General features: G+C 45.2%; 1 protein-coding gene across 1 annotated transcript; it reads left to right on the top strand.

The window, feature by feature from the left end:
- The first annotated feature begins 20 nt into the window (after positions 1–20).
- Positions 21–24,300, top strand: UBE2D4 (ubiquitin conjugating enzyme E2 D4 (putative)). The gene is made up of 7 exons (XM_040346056.1): positions 21–129; positions 7,214–7,277; positions 10,710–10,741; positions 15,567–15,644; positions 15,792–15,897; positions 17,725–17,818; positions 23,157–24,300. The coding sequence occupies exons 1-7, from the start codon at positions 106–108 to the stop codon at positions 23,200–23,202; spliced, it is 444 nt and encodes a 147-aa protein (XP_040201990.1). The 5' UTR covers positions 21–105; the 3' UTR covers positions 23,203–24,300.
- The last annotated feature ends 221 nt before the right edge of the window (positions 24,301–24,521 follow it).

The raw sequence follows: 24,521 nt of genomic DNA, 5'->3' as shown, positions 1-24,521 counted from the left end.
AGCCATCGCGTGGACGTGCGCAGTGGTCGCTGAGGGCGGAGTTACGTGTCAGTGTCGGGCTCCTGCTGCCCCCAGCACAGCTCGCTCCGCTGGCTCTGGGACAACATGGCGCTGAAAAGGATTCAGAAGGTGAGATGAGCAGGAGCCGCCCGACCGCAGCGGGCTCGGGTCCTCACCCCGCACGGAGGGACCCCCGGGCCGCTTCTTCCGCCTAGGAGAGCGCCGTCATTGGGCGGAGGGTGACCAGAAACGACGATGCGCTGGCAGGGTGCCGGGAGGGTGGGGGAGGAGTGTGAGGGGCCGAATCACACGGGGGCTCCCGGTAGAGCCAAGGACGGCGCGGAGCCGCTTGCCAGATACTGATCCAAGAGGCGTAGGGTCTGCGCGTGCGCTCCGGCTGTCACCGAGGCCTCGCCCCCCAGAGAACGAGAGCCGCGCATGCGCAGTGGTGCAGAACGGGCCTTGGGGCCGTGAGGGCGCATGCGCCGGGAGAGTGACTGAGCCGCTTTTGTAGTGCGCGTGCGCCGACGGTGACAGCTGCTCTCACACCTCCCCCCCTTTTCTCTCTCGAACCCTTTGCCAAATAGTGATCGTTAGGCCAGCTGCTGGGGACAGACCTTACATGGAAAGAGGGGACAGAGAGAGGGCGAGGGAGCCCGGGGATCACTGCTCAGGATATGTCCACACCTTCCAATGGAGGATGGCCATAGACAAGCATTGTCACCAGGGCCCTTCCTCCATAACACTTGTATACATTGCAGGCAAGGCCAGACTGGGAGACCAGAGCTTCCAGTGCCACATTGTACCAGGGACACCTATAGGGGGGATAAACAAGGTATATGATTGGGGGAGGGGATCCCCCGGAGAGCTTACCTCCCAACCATGTTGGTCCAGAGATGGTGTTTTCTAAAACTAGGCAGCCATTGTTCTGTATGTAGGCACACAGTATGTATAGCTGGTTAATTGAAGTCAGTAATACGGGTTGTCTATACATGAGCAGAACGCTCTCTTGACCCACGGGCAATGGGAGATCTGCTTTCCAGAACCATAGACCCAGGATCCAGATCAGGGGCGTGAAACTCAATTTCATTATGGGCCGCATCAGCATTATGATTGCCCTCAAAGGGGGCGTTTGTATCTGTAAGATTAGATGTCCAGCCCCCCCCCCCCCCCCCTTACATTAGATGTCAAGAGCCACCCCACCATCAGAAGTTGGGTCCCCCACTCTCCCTTACATCACAGTACACCCCCCTTTCCTTATGCTGCTGCTGGGAAGAAGCTGGATGCATTTCTTGAAAGCAGAAAGTACGGGTCTGGAGCTCTCCTGCAGCTACAGGAGAGGTGCAAGGGCCACATGAAATGGTCTGAAGGGCCGGATTCGGCCTGCGGGCCTTGTTTTTGACACGTGTTATCTAGAGGGATGGGACCATGGAGTATGTGAGATCTGCACCTCAGAACCATGGGCCACTCACTAGAACCATGGACTTGCCAGTGGCGTAACTAGAACCGTCAGGGCCCCGGTGCAAGAAACCATGAAGGGCCTTTCGGTCGGGGCCATTCCCTCCGAGCCTGGTGGCAGAACACCAGAGCCCGGTCGTAAATGCAACCTTTGTCATCCTGGTAATTCAGTCACTTGTGTCATTAGTAATTAATATTATACATTTTTTAACAATATGTTTTTTAGATTTCTGTTGGTGAGATATAAGGGATCTAAACAGAACTCTGATGTTCCACCTTTTAAGACAAAGGACTTTGAGGACACTGCCCTTAATCTTCGTTTTGGCAGCCTCAGCTGCCCAGAAAAAATGGACAGGGATGGCTCTGTATCTTCCATCCATTCACAGACCGAAGCATAGTGAACACAATTTACTATGTTTCAGTTATGAATTGACAGTCAGTGATCGGTGCAGATCACTGACTATTCATTTAGGCGAGGAAGGGGCTGATAAATGACACATTTACCGGCCTCTTCCCCTGACACATGCCATGCAGGTACGCCACTTACTAGAACCATGGCACATGAGACTCATGGGCCTGTTTCCTAGAACCATGGGAACCTTGTTCACTAAAACCATGGGCCACTCTATAGAGCAGGGGTCTCCAAACGATGGTCCTCCTGTTCAGGAATTACAATTCCCATCATGTCATGTCTGTGAATGTCAGAGTTTTACAATGCCTCATGGGACGTGTAGTTCTGCAACAGCTGGAGGGCCGTAGCTTGGAGATCCCTGCTCTAGAAGCATTGGAGACTTGCTTACTAGAAGCATAGACCATAGGAGGTTCGTTCACTAGAACCCGTGGAATCCACTTACTAGAACCGTGGGGCATAGGGGAATGCTCACTAAACCATCAGACTACAACCATGAGCCCCTCGCCGGGGGGATTTGTTAGATCCTTGGACAGTGGAAGATCTGCTCTTCACTGAGATTGCACACCACCTACGGGGATTTGTTTACCTGTCTCAGCCAGTTTGTTGTCAGATATTCAGGCATTTCGGTGATTAGCAGCCCTCAAACATTAATCCTTTTTATTTGAGATCAGTGCACATTGGCGTCAACGCTCTTCTTGCTACAGAAATGGTTGGCATCGCACAACCAACTGAACACATGAGAGGCAGTAGAAGTAAACGCGCGTGTGATTTTTAGCCAGATAAGTTGCTTCACAAGACTTTGCCGCAATCTTTATTTTTATTTTAGCTTTTTGATGTCAAAAAGGCAGAAGCAGTGAATCCTAATTTGTAGTATAATCAAGTAATTTCCCTTTTTTTGGCTTTGCAGAGCACAAAGTCAAATGGTAACAACACTTATCTCAGGAAAGCCTAGACCATGCACAAGCATTGCCATTGAAACAATGCTTAGTACCTTTTTATTTTTCTATGTTCATATTAAGATCAGTCGATGGGTCACATTATCCTGTTAAAAAATGCAGAAAATTTTGTTCCGTGGCAGTAAAAGCCGAACCTGTAAACAGCAAAATAGAGCACAACAATACAAGATGTCCTAGATCAGGAAGTGGGATGCACGAGCCTTGACCTTTTGCACATTTTTGTAAAAATCAGTTCACAATTGTGTATACAAGCAATAGTTTGTTTGCTCTACTTTTTTTTTTTTTTTAATTGTGTTATTGACTGACGAGCAATGGGTTTATTGGAGTCCTTAAAGTGGGGGTTCACCCAAAAACTCAATTTTTAACATTAGATTGAGGCTCATTTTGTGAAGGGGAATCGGGTGTTTTTTTTTTTAAATCGAAGCAGTACTTACCGTTTTAGAGAGCGATCTTCTCCGCCGCTTCCGGGTATGGGCTGCGGGACTGGGCGTTCCTATTTGATTGACAGGCTTCCAAAGGTCGCATACAGCGTGTTTGCGATTTTCCGAAAGTAGCCGAACGTCGGTGCGCAGGCGCCGTATAGAGCCGCGCCGACTTTCGGCTACTCGTGACGCGATGTATGCGACCGTCGGAAGCCTGTCAATCAAATAGGAACGCCCAGTCCTGAAGACCATACCCGGAAGCGGCGGAGAAGATTGCTCTCTAAAACGGTAAGTACAACTTCGATTTAAAAAAAAAAACACCCGATTCCCCTTCACAAAATGAGCATCAATCTAATGTTAAAAATCGTTTTTCGGGTGAACTCCCGCTTTAACGTGAAGTGTAATTATATCCATATCCTTAACCCCCCCCCCCCCAAAAAAAAAAACATACGAACTAGGGTTGTCTCGATGCCACTTTTTTAAGACCGAGTACAAGTACCGATCCTTTTTTTAAGTACTCGCTGATACCGATACTTTTTATTTTTATTTTTTTTTGTCATGTGACAGTGGCGCGTGTTTTTTTTTTTTTTTTTTTATTATATATTTTTTTATTTTACAATGATTTTATTTTTTTACAATAATTTTGTTTTTTAGCTTTTTTACAATGCTTTTTTTATTTGTATTTTTTTGTGGGTGGACGTGTCAGTGTGCTTTTTATTAATTTTTTTATTTTTCCAATTCATTTTTTATTTTTTTTGTTATTTATTGCAATTTTATTTTTTCTCCTACCTTCGCTCTCCATTCTAACAGTTCAATGACAGAGGAGGCGGAGGAGGACACAGAGGGGGACTAAGGCAGAACGGAGGGGACAGCAGCACAGAGCACTTAGGCGGACATGGAGCACAGAGGGTGACATGGAACAGAATGGAGGGGACAGCAGCAGAACGAAGGGGGACTGGAGGAGGATACAAGGACAGTCGGCTGCGATCGGTGCGGTGGGGGGAGTTGCAAGCACCGATCACCCTGTTGAAATCTATACAGGTTGATCAGTGCTTGTAACTCCTCCCACCGCACTGATCACCTTCACTGTCCAGCTATCGGGTGAAGCATCGGAGCATTTGCTCGAGTACATATACATATACTTCAACAATTTAGGCCAATATGTATTCTGTGAAATATTTCTGGTAAAAAAAAAAAAATGCCAATAAGCGTATATTGATTGGTTTGCGCAAAAGTTATAGCGTGTACAAACTATAAGATATGTTGTATTTTTTACTAGTGGCAGTGATTTCCGATTTTTAGCGGAAGTGTAACTATTGTGGCAGACAACTGACACTTTTTGGGAACCAGTGACAACAGAATAATTGGTGCTAAAAAAATAAATAAATGCACTGTCACTATACTAATGACACTGGCAGGGAAGGGGATAACATCATGGGAGATCAAAGGGTTACATTTTTTCCGTGGAGTGCTTTTTAACTGTGTGCGGGGGTGCTTTGACTGGGGGAAGACAGAGAATCTGTGTTCCTACTTGGCAGAAACGCAAGATCTCCATCTTCCTCTCACAGCCTTGTTTACATAGGCAGACCGCCATTCTGCCTCTTTTCGTAACGATCGTGGGGTGCTGGCGAATGTCGAGTCCACCGCACCCTCTGGCTCCCGCTGTGTCTAAACACAACGAGAGCGGGTTGCACGCAGTGGGCGTGCACTCCCCAGATCTGCAACTAGAAATAACATACAGGTACGTGATTTCGCAGTTTATATGCATGTGGCGGTCCAGAAGAGGTTAAAGTCATTGTAAACAATCACCTTGTAACGCAACCCATTCAGTTAAAAATGTAAATGAAATGTAAAGCATTTGTGTATAGCTGCATTAGAGTTGGGGGGGGGGGGGGGGTAAGCAACAGCACACTGAGCTTCCCAGTGAATAGCTGGGGGAGGGGGGCGGGGCGTGTCAGGACAAGTCTGCTCATTGGAGGAGAGCAGGCAGAGTTCTCAGCATTGCTAGAGAACTGACCACAGAATGTTCTAGTACATTGTTGGTGGGACTGCTCATCGGGTGTGTAAAGGTGACAACACTTGTGCTGAAATGAGTCATTGTTGTCTGGGAAGGGAAGTGCCTGTGCTTGCTTGTATGATTCCATTGAATGAAATGCTTGTTTTTCAGGAACATGTTCAATAACCTATTTGGTCTAAGGCCCCATGAATAACACTTCTGCAAGAGTTGAGCCATTTTTATTTTCCCCGTCTATGTAAGCCTGTATGTCCATGCATTTACAGGAATATTAGAAGGGGAGTGTTTACAGGCAGAACCCCCCCCCCCCCCCTCTCACGAAGGCATGTTTTTCTGCGCCATGACCGTAAATGCATTCAATTGGGCAGAATAAATGAATATTCTGGCCAGTAGAATGCATTCATGCATTCATTTATAGCAAATTTTTTATGTCACTTTTTTCCTACTGGTTGGCTTTCAGAGCGTCTTTTTCAGATGCCCCGTGTGCACGAGTCCTAAGTGTATTGGTTTGGATGCCCTTTTTAACCACCTCAGCCCCGGAAAGATTTGGCTGCCCAATGACGGGGCCATTTTTTGCGATTCGGCACTGCGTCGCTTTAACTGGCAATTGCGCGGTCGTGCGACGTTGTACCCAAACAAAATTGGCGTCCTTTTTTTCCCCCACAAATAGCTTTCTTTTGGTGGTATTTGATCACCTCTGCAATTTTTATTTTTTGTGCCATAAACAAATCGTGACAACTTTAAAAAAAAAAGTTGCATGACCTATGAAAAACATACCAAAAGCAGTAAAATCGGCACAAAAACGGGGTAAAATAGCCAGCAAATTTACAGTAAATTCGCTGTGATTTCACTGTAAAATTGCAGCAAAATCACAGTGAATTCGCTGTAAAATCACAGTGCCATTATCGACACCGAATGCCAATAACACCATTTTTGCCTAATATGTTTCGCCAGCCAACATTTTGGTGCATCTCTAATTAAAACCTAAAGGCACAGAGGATAGTTGGCACTGCAGACATGGAATGCTTTGCCATTGTACAGTATGTACCCTTTTTATAGCCAAAGATGTTTTATTTTTTTATTTCTATACCTTTTCTAGGTGGTATAGAACTATTGTGTAAGTGTTATAGAAGAACTCTAAAATACTATAAAAATATTTAATTCCCCAGGAGATTTAAGCCTGGTACACAAATAAAAAAAACAAAAAAAAAAAACCTGACAGCACGGAGCCGATGTGGGATGCAAGTTCAACGACCTCCCCCGCTATGCTATTGTTTTCTGACAGGGGGCGGCCCCCCGACAGAACACTCCGATCAGCACTTTAATCTGCCATTGGCTGAGAGCTCTGATCGGGAGTTGGCTGCTGGTTTGGCCGGCTTCTGTCGGACAGACCGACATGCACATGTGCCGAATGTCGGCTGTAGGTCCTTCCTTTTTTTTTTTTTTAAACTGGCCGATGTCTCCAGGCATTCAGCCCGTGTGTACTAGGCTTAAAGTGCATATAACATCCTATTACAATTTGTGGCCTCATTGTTCCCTAAACACACCTCTGTATACTGGCAGAAGCACCATCCCATTCTGAAGCCCAAATTATGGGTGTTCCCGATGGGGGTGGGTACAGCTAGCACAGTTTAGGGGTGGGATCTTTCACTATTTTGAATAAAAAAAGTCCGGGTCTTCAAGTGGTTAAAGGTGAACTTTAGGGAAGTTAAGACCATGCAGACTATGGTCATCCTCTCGTTCTGGTCAGATCTGGGTTTCTACACCAAGGCAGCTTTTTTGGTGTGTAGATGTTTGTGGCGGTCCTAGTGATATTTGCTCTTTAAAGCCTCTCGAGGCATGTCATTAAAAAATAAAATGATCAGATAATTAATATACACAAGCAACAATTTATTGGATGTTTATTCTGCAATATATTTTTTCTAAAGTCATATTGTCTTTTTATCCACAGGAACTTATGGATTTGCAGAGGGACCCCCCAGCACAGTGTTCTGCTGGTCCCGTGGGAGAGGACTGTATGTATTGCATCCTGTACATTACATTGTACATTAGTAGGGAAATTAGTTCTTATTACAAATAAACACATCAGACTTGAGTAATATTTAATGTTTAAATCGTCACTATTATATAATTGGCACTTGTGTACCTGAGACTAGACCATGCACTTCTCCTGCACATATTGTCCCTACAATACAAATAATAGATTCACAGTTACAGGAGGTGGACAGAATAATGGAATCTTCTAGCAGTCTATTAAAAATGAATGTCCTAGTAAAGAATTTTGGCTCTGATTTTGTACTCGGACCTTCTTGGAATGCCGTCAGACAAGTAGTGATCGGTGTGTTATGGGATTCCACTTCATTCTTCAGAAGAAGTGTCTCTAGTTATCTGAGAGATAAAGGAGGTGGAAATCTGCTTGGCTTGTCTCTGGCATTCCTTATTAAATGGTACAGCTGCTACACAACTCATACTTTAATTGATCGTTATTAAAAATGATTTTTCCTTTTCAATGTGCAGCTCTGTAATTTTATGTAAAATTGAATGCAATGTGACAAACTGGAGGCCTTCTGTACAGTGTATGGAAGTCTGCACTAAGCTACAAGTCAGATTTCAGGCATCCTGTGCAACAAAAATTGCATTTTGCTGAGACTCCCAAAGAGTTAATCACTCTGGGGATGCTGATGCTGCAACTTTCTTCATTAGAATACTAAGTGCATCAGCTGAAAAAAAAATCTTTCTATCCTATCTATACTGTATTGCCAAAAGTATTGTGATGCCTGCCTTTACACACACAAACTTTAATGACATCCCAGTCCATAGGGTTTAATATTGAGTTGGCCCACCCTATAACAGCTCCAATTCTTCTAGGAAGGCCGTCCGCAAGGTTTAGGAGTGTGTCTATGGGAATGGTTGACCATTCTTTCAGAAGCGCATTTGTGAGGTCAGGCACTGATGTTGGATGAGAAGGCCTGGTTTGCAGTCTCTGCTCTAATTGTTCCCAAAGGTGCTCTATTGGGTTGAGGTGAGGACTCTGTCAAAGGCCAGTCAAGTTTCTCCAACCCAAACTCACTCATCTATGTCTTTATGGACCTTTCTTTGTGCACTGGCGCTCAGTCATGTTGGAACAATATTGGGTTGAGGGTCAGGCCAGTCAAGTTCCTCCACCCCCAAACTCACTCATCCGTGTCTTTTATGGGGCCATCCCCAAAATGTTCCCACAAAGTTGGGAGCATATTGTCCAAAATGTCTTGGTATGCTGACACCTTAGGAGTTTCTTTCACTGGAACTAAGGGGCCAAGCCCAACCCCTGAAAAAAAAATATCGCCCCTCCACCAAATGATTTGGACCAGTGCATAAAGCAAGGTACATAAAGACATGGATGAGCGAGTTTGGGGTGGAGGAACTTGACTGGCCTAAACAAAGTCCTGACCTCAACCAGATAGAACATCTTTGGGATGAATTGGAGCGGAGACTGCGAGCCAGGCCTTCTCGTCCACATCAGTGCCTGACCTCCCTCTTCTGGAAGAATGGTCAGACATTCCCATAGACACACTTCTAAGCTTTGTAGACAGCCTTTCCAGAAGAGTTGGGGCTGCAAAGGGAGGGCCAACTCAACATTGAACCCTACAGACTAAGGGCCCTTTCACACGTACGGACCGTATGTCCGCATTTTCATCCGTCCGTTTGCGGATGAAAACGGGACATACATGGGTCCCTATGTGATTACGGGTGTCAGCGGATGAACATCCGCTGACACCCGTAATTTGTCCGCCTCCGTAAAGATCCGCATTTGCAGACGGAAGAAATCCTATTTTTCTTCCGTCTGCCGGATCGGATGAACATGTACATACGATCTGTGCTCATCTGATCCCCCATAGGGGAGAGCGGAGGAAACACAGGGCGGGCGCTGCACAGTGTGCGGGGACCGCCCTGTCGGCTGCCAGCTCAGCAAGGATTTTACGGAGGATCCCCGCTGAGCTTTGCGGACACATGGAGCGGATCATTACTGATCTGCTCTGTGTGAAAGGGCCCTAAGACTGGCATGCCATTAAAGTTTTTGTGTGTAAAGGCCGGCGTTCGACTACTTTTTCACAATGCAGTATAGTTTTTCAGCTGATGCATTTAAGCCTCGTACACACGGTCAGATTTTCCGCAGACAAAGCCTCAGACTTTTGTCCAAAGGGCGTTGGCCAAAACTGTCTTGCATTCAAACGACACACAATTGTCTGCCAACAAACATGAATGTAGTTACGTACTAGGTGGTTTTAGCTCTTTAGCGCCACCCTTTGGGCACCTTCTGCTAATGTTGTGTTTGGTGAGCAGACATTTTTTAAGCCTGCCATCCGTTTGTCCTCTAAAAAAAAATCAGACAACAATTGTCCGATGGAACGTACAAACGGTCGGATTTTTCACCAACAGCCTGTCATCACACAATTCCTGTCGGAAAATCTGATCGTGTGTACGAGGGTTTAGTGTTCTGACGAGGAAAGTTGCAGCATCCCCAGAGTGATTAACTCTTTGGGAGTTTCTCAGCAAAATGCCATTTTTGTTGTACATACTATATTTCTCTACTGTTCCCTTTTAACTCGCTGAATAATTTCTCAGTGACCGATGCACATGCAATTTGGGAATCGGCCATCTGGCTTCTTTGAAGTTGTTGGTGACGTCATGTGACTCTGATAACTCAAATTTCAAGTTCTAATTTTCACACCTTTTTAATAGCTGACTTATACTGCTAACTGGCAGTCAACCTTGTGTGACTAACCTTTGCAGCTGTGATGGTGATCAGTTACTGTTCGGTTTAAGGGCTCTTTCACACGGAGCGGACCGTTTCTGGGTCCGCTCCGTGTGTCTCCGTCGGCTCAGCGGGGATCCCCGCTGAGCTGTCGGCGGATAGGGCGGTCCCCGCACACAGTGCAGAGACCGCCCTGTCTCGGCTCCGCTCTGCCCTATGGGGAACCGAATGCAGACGGACCGTCTGTCCATCTGCATCCGTTCCGTTCCGCCGGACGGAAGAAAAATAGGGTTTTCTTTCGTCCGAAAACCGGATCCCGACGGACGCAGACGTTAGCGGATGCTCCATCCGCTAACGGACGCGATCCCATAGGGATGTATTACAAGTCCGTTAACGGACTTGTAATAACGGACAGGCGGAGCGGACGTCTAAAAGGGGCCAAACTCCTCTTTTCATTGAAGTGTTTCCTTTATTTTGTCCATCCCTGTACATAGAAACATACATTTTAATCGGAGATTGAAAACCTTGTTGCGCAATCGTAAATGGTGCAAGTGTCTGATTTATATATATTTTTTTAATATAGTTTACATAATACAAAGCAGTAAGGACACATCACGCACTAATAATACAGTTGCTCGTATATATCTCACTAGCAGTAGGGAATCCTCTCGTACATGAAATATCCCCAAAGTTGTGTCTCTCTGTATTTCAGTGTTTCATTGGCAGGCGACTATCATGGGCCCCGTAAGTATCTTGTACCACGCTGTGTGCACCACCCCTCTGTCTGTGTGTGGACTAATATTCATCACATCCTTTAACAGGGTGTTCAGCACTTCTGGATACCCCGGCAGCTGAAGTTTAGTGCAATCCAGTGAGCTGTCAGGCATTATGTTCTGTGATTGCAGTCTAGTCTCCCAGAAAAGTATGGACCCTTGTTAGAATGGCAGGCTGTATGGGGAGATGGATTTTGTTTGGAAACTCATTAGGGTACGGGACTAGACACAAATAGAAAACACTGACAGTCCCGTGACAAGTGTGGAGGAGGCAAATATCTGGTGAGGTCGAATAGTGTTCTAATTTGAGCGAGGAAGTGGGAATGCCCTTCTCTCTCATTGGCGAGACCCCCTCCACCGCCTGTTCTCTAAACTAAGGGAGTGTACTGACTACTAGAGTACAAAGCTAAGGGTTTTCTCTGCAAAGAAACCTTGCTGAAAGAAATACAGTACTGAGGATGCAGTTGCTGTCCCCCGTCTGAAAACGCTAGTTTGAGTGGTCCTCCTGGTCTTTTAACCACTTGAGAACCAGCCTGTAATACTTGATCATTACCAGGTCGTTTTTCATTGCTCTGATTGACCATTGCTCAGTTATGCAACCCTGTGCCTAAATTATTTTTATATAATTTTTTCAGGCAGTATTTAATCTTCAAAGATATAGATTTATATAAAGGTGAAAAGGCCAAAATATTTAGAAATTACACTTGGTGTGCCTACTTTGTATTCTAAATCATCATTGCAAATATAAATGTCAGGATAGTATGAAAACCCCAAAATGACCCTTTTTTTGGTAAGTAGAGCCCCTAATGTGATCTTTTTCCCCCAATCGTCTTTCAGGACCGCTACAATACTTTGGGAAATTAAGAAACCTGCTGGTTTTGAGGTGACTAAAACATAGAGCTCATTCACGTGGGGCATATTTCAGCGTACGCCGATGCAAGACTGTTAACCTGAAAGGGAATGCATGGGTGTTCCGTGCAGGTAGTCCCATTAATGTCAGTTGTGGCTGCAGGGACACAGCTGCTGCTCCCCCCAATTCATCATCCGTTCTGGTGTCCCTAAACTCGCACTGCTTGTGTCTGGGTCTTGCACCCGCTTGAATGTAAGATTGGGAGCAGTAGCTGTGTCTGTGCAACTGTTGACTTCAATGGGACTGCCTGCATGTGTATGCATTGGACACCTGTACATCCTTGTGCAGGTAAGCACGGGGCATATGCTGTAGTACACCCTGTGTGAACGAGTTCTAGCAGTGCATTGGATGCAACTTATTGGTCTAATGCAGTGTTTCTCAATTCCAGTCCTCAGGCCCCCCCAACAGGTCAGGTTTTCAGGATTTCCATTATTTTGCACAGGTGATTTGATCAGTTTCACTGCCTAATGGCCCGTACACACGATCCGAATATCGTACGACGGATCGTACGACTTTTTTCGCTTAATAGTCGCAAGTAAAATGAAATAGGTTATTAAAGTCACGAAAATTCTCGTACGACCGAAAAAAATAATCGGAAGTGATGTCATGTGTTGTAATGTATTTGTATTGTATTGTCGGACGACAACTGTACTGACTAAACGAAAATCGTACGATCTTACATCGTACGAGGAAAATTTTCGTGCATGTCCGATCGAAAAATATCGGATGAACGGTCGTGATCGGCTCTTGAACGTAGTGTACACACGATCAGAAAATCGTACGATTCTTCATCGGACGATCATTTTCGTCCGATATTCGGATCGTGTGTACGGGCCATTAGTAATCACCACAGCCTTTTCATCTGAGGGAAAACCTGACCTGTTGGGGGGGGCCTGAGGACTGGAATTGAGAAACGCTGGTCTAATGTATAGCTCGTACACGGAGGGTGAGGGGGGGGGGGGGGTCCGGTCAATGATGCCTTCATCCAAGGACTAGCATCAGTTCCAGTAGCTGAGCAGTGTCGGCCATTGCTTTGCGGAAGGGAGGTGGATATGTTTCTTAGAATAAAAAAAGCCACATGTAGACTGTAAGGTCCCTTTCACACAAGCAGACCGATCGGGTCCACCTATCGGTTTTTCAGGCAGACTTGATCGGACCCTCCATTCTCCTCTGTGGAGCGGCGGTTGTTTACACCTGTCGACATGCAATCTGCTAAGAAAAGACAGGTGGGGATTCGTTCTCCATCCAGACAGGCGGTCTGTTTTCCATCCGACCGCCTATAGAGCAGATCGATCTTTGTTCACTCTGCATAAGCAGAGTGAACACGCACCAGCCATCTGCCTGTATATCAGGGATCAATGGATAGATCCCTTGCTAAGCAAGCGGAGCCCACCCCATGTGGAAGGGTCTTAAGAGTTGGAATGGGGTTTTGTGTGCCAAGATTTTTACAGATTTATATTTAGATGGATGCAGCATTGGTCCGATGATGCATCTGTTCCCCGGCGCCTTTGCACTGAGAACCAAGCAATCGGTCACCACTGATCTCTCGGTTCTGACGGCTCCATGATCAGAGAGCTGCAGACTCGCAGCTCTTTGCTCTGTCCCCTCCACGCTTACTAGAGCGCTGGGCTGTGAAGAGGATGGTAGCAGCCTGCTCAGTCTCTCCAGTGGCTCGCTGAGAGGCTGAGCTGGGTGTCGGTCCAGGGACCTGACAGATCCCAACTTCCATTGTTGGGATGACGCAATGTGTGGACTAACTTCTATGATGTCGGCAGAGAGCGGACTTCAGCGCGCTCTGCTGAAAACGGGTCACAAGAGTGCAAAATGAATTGCACTCCTGTGATCCATGGAAGTACAGCCAAACAAGCTTTGGCTATACTTCTCCTTTTAAATGGGATTGTTCCCAAAATGATGTGCCTGTCTCTGAAGTTTCTGATGGGACATTCCAAGTCGCACACTTGAGCACCAGTTTTAAAATGCTTTTGGCTTTACTGTGATTTTAATGGCTTCCCTGAATTTAGCATGGGACCCTCAAGTCATGGCAGCTTCCATTAGAAGATTCCATTGATGGGGATTTTGTTAGACTATTGCACGCATATGTACCAAGCCAATATTTTAATTCTGGAAAAGCAGGTAGCGAGCTGTAGAGACAACATGCAATAAACACTTGTGATGTGCCCCTGCATGAGGGACTTTTAAAGCTACTGGTGGCCAATTCTAGTAAATATTCAGTGTCAAAGGCTGAGTAATGCTCAGTGGTGATGGGGTTCTGTATTAGGCTGTGCCGAGATCTGCAGTGCAGGCAGTAACAAGGTGCATGAGTTGGCTCTCAGTGGTATGTCAGTGGGTTGCCAAATATTTATAATGTGTAAGGAAGGAAAAAACCCTTTTTATATGCCAGCTGTGTATGCATAATAAGATGCTACTGCACGATCTATATTGTATTCAGCAGTGACGCCATTCAGTGAAATGGAGCGCTCTCTGGCCTAGGAAGTAGATACAGCATGGGACCCGGAAGATGACGTGGTTTTAGTACAGACTAATTGCACTGTAGAGCAGAGGTTCTTAACCTTGTCCACCTTTAGGGCTGTATTATGGGCTTGGATTTTGGCTTGATTCGGTTTTCTTTTAAATAAAACTTTTCCAAATCTGACCTTTTTTCAAATCTTAAAATACAGGTATGGGATCTTGTTTTTAACTTGTTTGCTTCTTTGAGTTCCGGATTTGGTGAAGAGGTTTCCATGAACATATCATTGTTGATGAACCTGGCTCGCTGATCTACATAATGGGTATGCCCAGGGGTGGACAAATCTCTGGAGCCAGGTGGTCAATGCTTCTTCCTGCTGTCGCCTAACTTCTGAGGTTTCTCCAGTACGTTGTCAATGGAGCTCCTGGGGGGAAAAAAATCCTGCTGGACTAAGCTCCCGGGGGTGGGGTGAAACACGTTGGGGAGGGGGGCGTGGCCTGGTGGTAGCCCAGGCTTAGGTTGTCTCTCTCGTACCACCAATGGATATTTCCTCTCTTCTGGTGACTACAGGAACTGGGACGAACTCCACCCCTTGCTGGCATTCCTGCAGTGGTTGAAGCATCACCCACACTATTCCCCATAGCGATCAAGTCTGAGCGGCACACTAAACGAACCATGGGTCACCCTGGATAACAGACTGGCTCCTGAATTTCAAATTGTCCGCCCCTGGGTATGCCTGTCATTTTTAAACCTGAATTAAGTTAGTTGAGCCCTCGTTCACATTGGAGTGACTTGTCATGCAATTTGACAGATCAAATCACATAAGGCGCACCCTATTGTCAGCAATGGCATTGTTCAAGTCTATGCAATTCTGACTTTGTGGTGCCACATCGATTTGAAAAAGTAGTTCCAGCACTTTGGTGATTTCAGGTGCAATTTTTGTATAGACATCTGTGAATGAAACTGCACATGTCTTCAAAGTCGCACTGATATGTGGCTTCAAAAATGTGCGATTTCAGATAGTCGCACAAGGTCAAAGCTGCATTCAATGTGACCGAAGGCTGACTCTTGTCATTCCAGTTTTCAGAATGAAATCTGTTCAGCAGGGCCCACATTGTGACTGTAGGTCTTGGTGATCAGATTAACTTTCTATTGAAGCAGATCTCATACCTGTATACGTAAAAATTGTGTGGAAAAAGATCTCTAGTATACGGGTTAAGAACCACTGCACAATACAGTCATGACTGGAGATGTGACTGACTTGTATTACAGTAGGAAATGATTAGGTCAGGCGCTGGACTTGCCACTTCTTCCTTTTTCTCTTGTTTCCTATCTGTTTTTTTTTTTTTTTTTTTTTTTTTTTTTTTTTTTGGTCTCGTCTGGCGCTCTCCATTTGCTGACATGCTTTTCCATTTTCAGAATGACAGCCCTTTCCAAGGTGGAGTTTTCTTCCTCACCATTCACTTTCCCACAGATTATCCCTTCAAACCCCCCAAGGTAAGGAGAAGGTTCAGCTTTCTGTCTAGGGAAGAGATCGCCTGAAACGACTGCACAGCAATTGTCGGTCACGCACCACTTTGGATTGATCATGGTGGTTTTTCAGTAGCAGAGGCTTTGACTTTTTTACTATATCTTTCTTTACAGGTGGCATTTACAACCAAAATCTATCACCCCAACATAAACAGTAATGGCAGCATTTGTTTGGACATCCTGCGAAGCCAATGGTCCCCAGCCCTGACGGTTTCCAAAGGTCAGTAAACATGTGTGAAAGGAGAACTAAAATGTAATCTATTGGAGCATACCGGTCTTTAGATGCGGCGGCTACATTCGTTTTAACTTCTTCAGGCATTTTCAACAATTGCAGAACAAAGCATGCCATCTTCCGTTAACTACTAGCCTCCCCATCCCCCAATGTAATGGAGAAGATAAGAGGAAGACCTGTTTGAAGTGCAGTCTGGGAGACAGCCATGGCTTCCTTTTTTTTAAAGATGCAATTTTGAAGTGAGCGTAGACACATAGGGATAGAAAGTATGTTATTCACAGGACTTTCAGGTGAGAATAAAGGGGGGGGGGGTTTGAAACAAGAAAACCAATGTTGCCGCTTCTAAGGACCAGTAAGCTACAATACATGTTAATATTCAATTGATATCTCTAAAGCTGACCATAGATGGATCATATCTTGTTCAGCAGGGGATGGGCGAGAGATGGGCAGACTGGTTGTACTAAAAATCAATAGACTTCAGTACAACCAACCTGGGAGATTTTCTGCATGCAATTGTGTTCTGATGGTAGTTAAGGCTCCCTGCTGCTGGTAGAACACAATAGCGCTGCAGGAGTGACTTTCCCCATCAACACTGACTGTGTTGATGGGCGAATGGAGCAATTATCTTTCCTTCAACTCGTGGAGCTAAAACTAATCTATCTAGCCCTGTAAAGAAGAAATCGCTATACATACATTTTCTGCAGCTGGTCTGGTCCCAGGCTGATCTGTCAGCGGCGGCTTCAGTGTGCAGAAGTGGCAGCCAACGGAATGGGAGATGTCACTTTCCAGGCATTTCACAGCCGTTGTCTGTTCTCTCCTGCACACAGCATCCTATTCTGGAGACCGGACCAGATGGGCTTCAGAAAAGGTAAGTTAAGTGATTTCTTCTTTACAGGGTTAGATCCGCTTCTATGTGTAAGCACGAGGGGATTTTTTTTTATTATTATTATTTTTTTTTAACATGGTCCTGTTTTGTTTTTTTTTTATTTATTTTTTTGTAAACATCCCTTGTCCTCCTCCTTTTTATGGAGACATCTAGGGTCAAGAGATCTGCTCTACCCTGGAAAGTATGATTTAAAAAAAAAAATGTATCTGCTTTCTAGGGGAAAAAACTGTCAGTGTTTCACACCTCCCAGAGCCAGATGATGACGTTGCTTCTGGCCTCCCAGGGTTATAGAGATGGACAGGGACAGTCCGGTCCATGGCCAGCTCTATGGTACACTGGCGCCGCTGCCGAATCTCATCTTCAGCTTCTTGATCGCACCGGAGAGACACCTGAGGGCGGGGGCGCACACATCCTCTCCTAACTGTAAAAGCAATCCAGCGGCTGAACAAGTGATGGAATCGCCGTCTAACTACAAAGTAGTAACAGGCATCACCCAGATATCGCCACTTCAACCTTAGGACTTCATATGACATCCTACGGGCGGGAAGTGGTTAAAGGGGCACTTTGCTCATTTAGGTGATCCTGTTGCTTTGTTCTGCATGGGAAAAGCACAGGTTCATATTAAGCATGCGTCAAGCAAAGTGATAACCTCTGATCTGTTTACTTGTTCTACATCAGTGACTTGGTGTATTAAATACATTGGATCAGTCAGGCAACAAGATGTTTACATGAGGTTAGCAGTGGAAGCTCTATTTTTTTTTTTGTTGTCAGGACGAGTTTCATTTGTATGCTGTCTCAAAACCTTTTTTAATGTATAATTTGTCATATATGTACATTAGGGCAGCAATGTGCACTGATTATATTTCTGCTCCAACTCCTTTTGTGTTTTTTCTCGTGTTTAAGTACTGACTTGTGTTTTCCTCCCTCAGTTCTGCTCTCTATCTGCTCCCTTCTCTGTGACCCCAATCCCGATGACCCTCTGGTGCCAGAGATCGCTCACACGTATAAAGCAGACCGGGAGAAGTACGTAGAATTTAACTGAATTTCTCTTCATATCCATTCACAGAAAACATGATTACCAATAAGCCAAACTATTGTATATGAATGATTTTTGACTAGATAGAAATGACAGGGTTTCAAGATTGCCGTAAATGTTCTGTCAAACTTTATTTTTATTTTTATTTTTTTTTCACCTAAAAAGCCTTAATGAGCTAGTATACGGTGCATACTGGCTCATTATGAAATACTTACCTTGGAACGAGGCATCAGTAACTCACCTGGTCCACACTGAGGTAGTTGACATGTTGCCTCGTCGTGTCTTCCGGCTATCGCGGCTCCAGCGCTGTGAGTGGCTGGAGCCGCGATGTTGTCACTCCCGCACATGTGTCCAGGAGACTTCTTTCCACCAAGGTCCTATTATAGGCTTACCTGTAGGTAGAAGTATAAAAAAAAAAAAAAAACACTATACAGCCACTTTAAATATTGGATTGTTGTGTGAGATGTGAAAGGGGTCTTGTCAACGGAATCTATAACCAAAACTCATGGTTTCATGGTGTAGGGATTGGTTAGCACCTCCTATTAAGTTCCTGTTGCCGTTTGTGTACCCTCTGGGGTGATTTGCCTTTTTCCCCTGTTGGATTTCTTCTCACTTTTAAAGAGACTTTCTGTTGCATTTTTGACGCAGAAAATGAGATCACTTCAATGGGATTCAGCAAGAGGGGGAAAAAAACGGATTTTTCGTTTTGGCATTTCCTACTATTTAAAATAAACCCATTATTTCTATAGATACACTTTGGGCCTGTGCCAATTGGCTTTGGGCTTGTGTTGATGACCTTAGTTTAACATTAATTGAGGTGCTTCTGAGATCGTTCAGAATTCATTGATGGGTTCTTTTGACCTCCTCCTAACATTCTGACCTGTATCAAGTGGGTTTTGCATGTCCATTGACTTGAGTAGGAATGCAAAACCTTTTTGATGTAAACACGTGCCTGTTGACTGCTTAAGCATCCTACAGAAATCGTAAGACTGCACATATGTGGACCTTTGGGCTCAGGTTTTACCATTGCATCTGTTAGTATTGGAGTCCTGGCATCTGATATTACAACTGACCTACAGGCAGTGTCACCTTGATCTTCTTTTTTTTTTTTTTGTAAACATGTTGCGCTTACCTGCTCTGTGCAGTGGTTTTGCACAAAGCAGCCCCGGTCCTCCTTTTCTCGGGTCCCCTGCCGGCTCTCCTGGCTCCACCTCACCGCTAAATGCCCCTGCCATATCAAGTCACTTTCCATGGGGGCCCCTCCGGTCACTTTTTACTGGCTCTGATTGAAAGCAGTGGGAGCTAATGACTCGTGATGCTGTATATGAGCCAATAAGGGGCAAGAGACCCGAGAGCCTCTGCACTCATGCACATTGCTGGATTGAGATGGGGCTCAGGTATGTATTTAGGTAGCTGGGGGAGGAGCTGCATGCAGAAGGTGTTTTTACCTTGCTGCATAGAATGCAGTAAGGTGTGAATAAAAATAAAAAAAAACGTACGGCTGGCCAAAAATGTATAAACGTTTCGTTAATATGTAAAATGGCACCTATCTTGGTCCTGTTTAGAGAACCATTCAAAATCCACCAACAGTTTTCTGCATTAAATAGGAAGTAAAGGTTTTTTTATTTTCTCTTGCAAAGTAAAGGTATGATGTGCTAATATTGCATCGCATACTAGCACATTATGTGAAACTTCCCTGCTCATGAAGCCCTCGCATCCATCTTCACCCATCTTCCTTCTGAGTCCACAGGCTCCGGCGCTGTGATTGGCCGGAGCGGTGTGATGTCACTCCCGAGCATGCGCCCGGGAGCTTCCGAAGAAATGGCACAGGCGGCCGTTTCTTCAGAGCACATGCGCCGATTACTTCATCGGCACTGTAAGCCTTATTATAGGGTTACCTTTAGTTACGAACATTAGAGGGAAGTTTACTTCTTCTTTTTAAAGTGTAATTCAAGGCAAATTCATGAACTCGGTTGTACATTTATTGAGCTATTTTACCCAACAAAGGATTTGTAATGTTAAGCTAAATGAGCTTTTTACATCCCTGCCACACTGTAAAACTGGTCTATACCACCACTATATTCTGATTTCAACTTTACAGTTTCTCTTGTCACCTCTGGACATGTCATCTGCCTGCTCACTGGACAAAGAGCTGGAAGTGTGTTGCTGGTTCATTGTTCAGTGTGTAGGTTGGAGGCAGAGAGGGTTGCATTAGAAGCTAGAAAGCTAAACCGGTAAACGGGCCAGACTGTACAGTGTGCAAGATGTTTGTAAATTTCAGATCTGGCTGAACAGAATCAAGAGTAAGTGAGTATGGCCAGTAACCAGATCCACATATGTTTTTACTGCATATGTAACCTTTTCCCTAGAGTTCCGGTTACCAGTGTTCTGTCTATGTATATGGTTATCAGGCTCCATTCACTGAACAATAACAAACACCTTTTTTTGCCATCAAAATCATTCTTTTCAGCAGCGTGCTTTCCACCCTTTGTTGTGGAAAAATAGTGATGATCTGGCTGTGAACAATCTGTCGCTTCGTCAGTTGAGCCCATTGTGCAAAGCACACAATGTTTAGATCTGTATGATTATTATCCAAGCAAGCTCATTTAGATGTGATAACGTAACATGTACTATGTGAGTATTGGATATTTTCATTTTTATAGGACTGTCTTTATAATATTGACTGTTTAAAATGAAGCTGGCCCCACAAATTGCATAAATTACTAAAGGCTATGTAATGTGAGAGCCCGAGCTGGTTGGTTATATTGAATACTTTGTGGTACGTTTTAGGAGATTAAAGGGGTTTTAAAGATTCATGTTTTTTCACCGTGAAAAAACACCTGGCAATGATGGGCCCCCTAGTCCTTTTTGTTTTTACTTACCGGAGCCAGTTCACCTGCTCAGCACGTCCTCTTCTCCACAGAGTCCTGGCGTTGATTGGATAGATTAATAGCAGTGCTGCCATTGGCTCCCGCTGCTGTCAAATCCAATGACACAGGCGCAAGCGGGCAAGGCTAAGTCATACACTCAGTGTCTATGGATGCCAAGTGTATGACACAGGAGCGCGCCTGCAAGAGAGAGCTTCCCAGAGGGGGTTATCTAATGCAAGGGGGAGCCGCCGTGCGACCCCAGAAGAGGATGTTTGAGGCCACTCTGGGCAAAACGAGCTGCACAGTGGAGGTAAGTATTACATGTTTGTTGTAAAAAAAAAAAAAACGGAACCGTTACAATCACTTTAAGCTCCAGGGGTTTCTAAGCCCCTGAGCCCGTGAGGAGGCAATAGCGGGGCTCAGAACGGGAGATATGGGGGCACCCATGCTAAAAAAAACAAAACAATAATAATCTCCTGCACTTGGGTGTTTGGTCTAAAAACTCTTTAAATTTAGGCAAAGCCTGTAGTCTTGCAGCCCTCCTCAGAACAATGGGTATTATAACGGGGGGGGGGGGGGGGTTATGGAGGGTGCACCGATCTTTGCATTACCCATGATAGCATTTTAAAGTCACAAAAACGATGTTTATACTCAAAAATTAGTATGTAAACGAGGCTTGTCAATTGGTCAGACTGCATCTCTAGACACCTGTCAGGAGTCTAGGATGCAGTCTGACCAATTGCCAATTTTGGTACCCAATTTTTTGGCACTCAAGCCAAGTCACAGCTCCCTGTGTCCATTCAGACACTGAGCCGCAACCCAGCCTCACCCCCTCTCTCCCATGAATAGGCTAGCTGACTTTGACAGCAGTGAGGGCCAATGGCACCGCTGCAGTGTCTCATCCAATTGGGAAAGAATCTCAGACAACTGAGACGCTTGTGGACATCGCTGTACAGAAAAGGGCGTCAGGTAAGTGTTAGGGGGGCTGCTGCACACAGAAAGCTTTATCTTGATGCATTAAGATGAAAAATCCCTCTGCTATTACAGCCACTTTAAGAAATCCTGTAATCTGCTGTGTTACAGAATTATATAATGTGCAGTGTGTCTTTTTAAGTAAAGCTTTTGAGCTAAATACCTTATTTACAGTGCCGCAGGGCGCTCACGTGACCTCCTGCTGCTCTCCTTCTCTCAGCTGACATCAGCAGGGGATCTCGGCCCCTCCCTCTGCAGTGCTCGGAGTGGTGAAGGAGAGCTCTGGCGGGTCACGTGAGCGCCCAGCAGCGCTGTAAATGAGGTATTTATCGCATTAGTTTTACACACACACACTGTACATGATATAATCCTGCGGATTATAGAATTTCTTAATGTTGACTTTACGACCACTTTTAAAGTGGTTTTAAAGGCTCAAGGTTTTTTGCCTTAATGCAGTCTATGTATTCATGCATGAAGGTAAAAAAAAAACCTGTGCGTAGGGGGCCCCCTACCCACCAGCCACCTTAATACTTACCTGAGCTCCCTCTCGATCTAGTGATGTGCACAATAACTGTGCTTCTCATCATTCCTCATTAGCTGAGACAGCCATGGGAGCCAGTGAGAGAGTGGGGGCTTTTTTATTTTTAAATGACACTTCAATAACACTTTAAGGCCTATCACACATTAAAGGGGAGTTCCAGCCTTTTTTATGTTTAAAGTCAGTAGCTACAAAAAGTGTACCTGCTGGCTTTTAATAAACAGACACTTACCTGTTCCACAGTCCAGCGACGCCCGTAGCTTCGCTCCCGGCTGTGACAGCTTTCGGCTTCACGGCCAGCCACTCACTGCGCATGCGGAACGGCGCAGTGCTCCCTGAGTAAACAAGCGATCACCTGGGACCTGTCACGTGTCCCAGGTGATCGCCTACAGGGAGGGGCCACCAAAAGGCGATATGACGTATCGCCTAAGCGGTCCCTGGGCGGATGGAGGAAGTGGGACAGGAAGTCCCACTCCTACTGAATCCTATTGAATCTTGGCATGCTTTGTGTATTTTTTTTCCAGATCTGTGCAGTAATCCAGTGCGACAGGAGATTCCTGTAATAAAGACCGGTCATTGCTGCTCTCTCACATTGTGCAGAGTGACTGGTCTTGTCTCCGCCCCCTCTAGTAGCTTTCTGCAGGCAGCCTGTAGTTGGTGTAGCCTGATAGATTAGGGTAATATCTGTATTTGGAAAGACATTTGATTCACACAGTGAATTTTTATTCTGTTTGTGGCTATAATGGGAAATATTTGAATTCAAATTTTAGCACAGAGTTCTGCCTGAAGGGGTTCTAAAGGAGACTGTACAGAGATTTATTTGTACAATCCGATTTGTAATGTATGTGGTTTGTATTAGACTTGGCCTTCTGTGGTGATGTTTTGATGTATTTATGATTTCTTAATGACCTCCTCACATAAAACTTTCCTCTTCTTCCTTTCTAGGTATAACAGACTAGCACGAGAATGGACACAGAAATATGCAATGTAACACACTCTAAATAGCACAGCCAGACTGACAGACTGGAGAGGGAAGAGACCCTCCCACTTCTCTTGTTTATCTTCTTGTGCCAACATGCCCGCAATGTTTTTATACAACACCGACCAACCAAAAAATAACCAAGCGACTCCAAGGATGCCCCTTTCCCCTTCACATCCAATTCCCTGCAGCCCGGCTGAGGAAGAGATTTGCCCATTCTTGCTCTGAAAATCTGCTGCTGTTATAAAGCCCTTCAGCTTGTTCTATTCATACTCTGAAATCCCATGGGATGAGCCCCTCTCCCCCCTGCACTGAGACTTCCCTGCCCTGGGATCTGCTTTCAAGATGCTCATATCACCTTACCCCCTTCTTAAAATAACTCAGGACATAGATCATGGGATCCTCCCTATTGCCCAGACCAGAAAAGCATGGCCGACAGCTGCTGTTGCTGGAACAAGAGAAGCCTTTGTAGGACGAGGAGGGAGATCAGGAGCTGCTTTTGTCTTCAGGCCTTTGACTCGTCCTGAAATAGACACTCTCATCTTTTATCTGTTACCTGCATGGAGAAGGCGAGCAGAGATATCTATGGAACAGTGTGCAATTCTTTATGCACAGGGTTGCGGTACTGTTTTTGCAACGGCTGTACTCCCAGAATGTTTGATGAATGGGGGAAGCTGGAACCCAATCTATTTTTAATGCATGTGACAGCTGCGTGCTTATCACATCAATAACAGTTAATGGTACCTTGGGGGTGTGTATCATCAATGATGGGTGGTACTTTGTATCTTCCTAGCATCTCCTAGAACTGGGTAGACCCTCTCCCTTTTGTTTACTTGTATAAGAATGTGTCATTAACACCCATCTGTGTTCATTTTACCATCAAACTAACTCATATCATTGTGTGCGTTAAAGGATGATATATTTAGCTACACAATTCTCGGATGCCAAACAGCTCCTCACTCCACCTTAAGCCCTAGGTCTAGCATCAACCATTGCACTCCCCTCTCTCTCTCTGTTGGAGCAGAAACCCACAGGCCATAGTTGTGGAGGCAAACCTTCTGCAAGCTGGACCACTGTTCACTAAAATAAAGGTTACCCCATACTGCTACAGATTTGTGTTGCTTCCAGCTAAAGTTGACTCTTGAAACGGGTGCAATGCAAACTTCACTCCTGTTATTGTGATTGAGCATTCTGGTAACTAGGAAACATCCAGTAAGTATCTGAACAAGCCATTTGCAAGATGAGGAGGCAAGTTGATCACCATGGAAACTTGTCAAGGGATAACTTGCATCTGTGGCAAGACACAAAATTGCTGAAGGTGACCTGCAGCT

Source organism: Rana temporaria, chromosome 3, assembly GCF_905171775.1.
Source record: "Rana temporaria chromosome 3, aRanTem1.1, whole genome shotgun sequence".
NCBI lineage: Eukaryota > Metazoa > Chordata > Amphibia > Anura > Ranidae > Rana > Rana temporaria.
The sequence above is the reverse complement of the archived record's forward strand: the minus strand, read 5'-3'. Positions and strand labels throughout refer to the sequence as shown.

Coding starts and splice junctions, on each gene's coding strand:
- UBE2D4 (XM_040346056.1), top strand. CDS start 106: ATGGCGCTGAAAAGGATTCAGAAG. Junction 7,278..10,709: donor TGGTCCCGTGGGAGAGGACT/GTATGTATTGCA, acceptor TCTGTATTTCAG/TGTTTCATTGGCAGGCGACT. Junction 10,742..15,566: donor AGGCGACTATCATGGGCCCC/GTAAGTATCTTG, acceptor TTCCATTTTCAG/AATGACAGCCCTTTCCAAGG.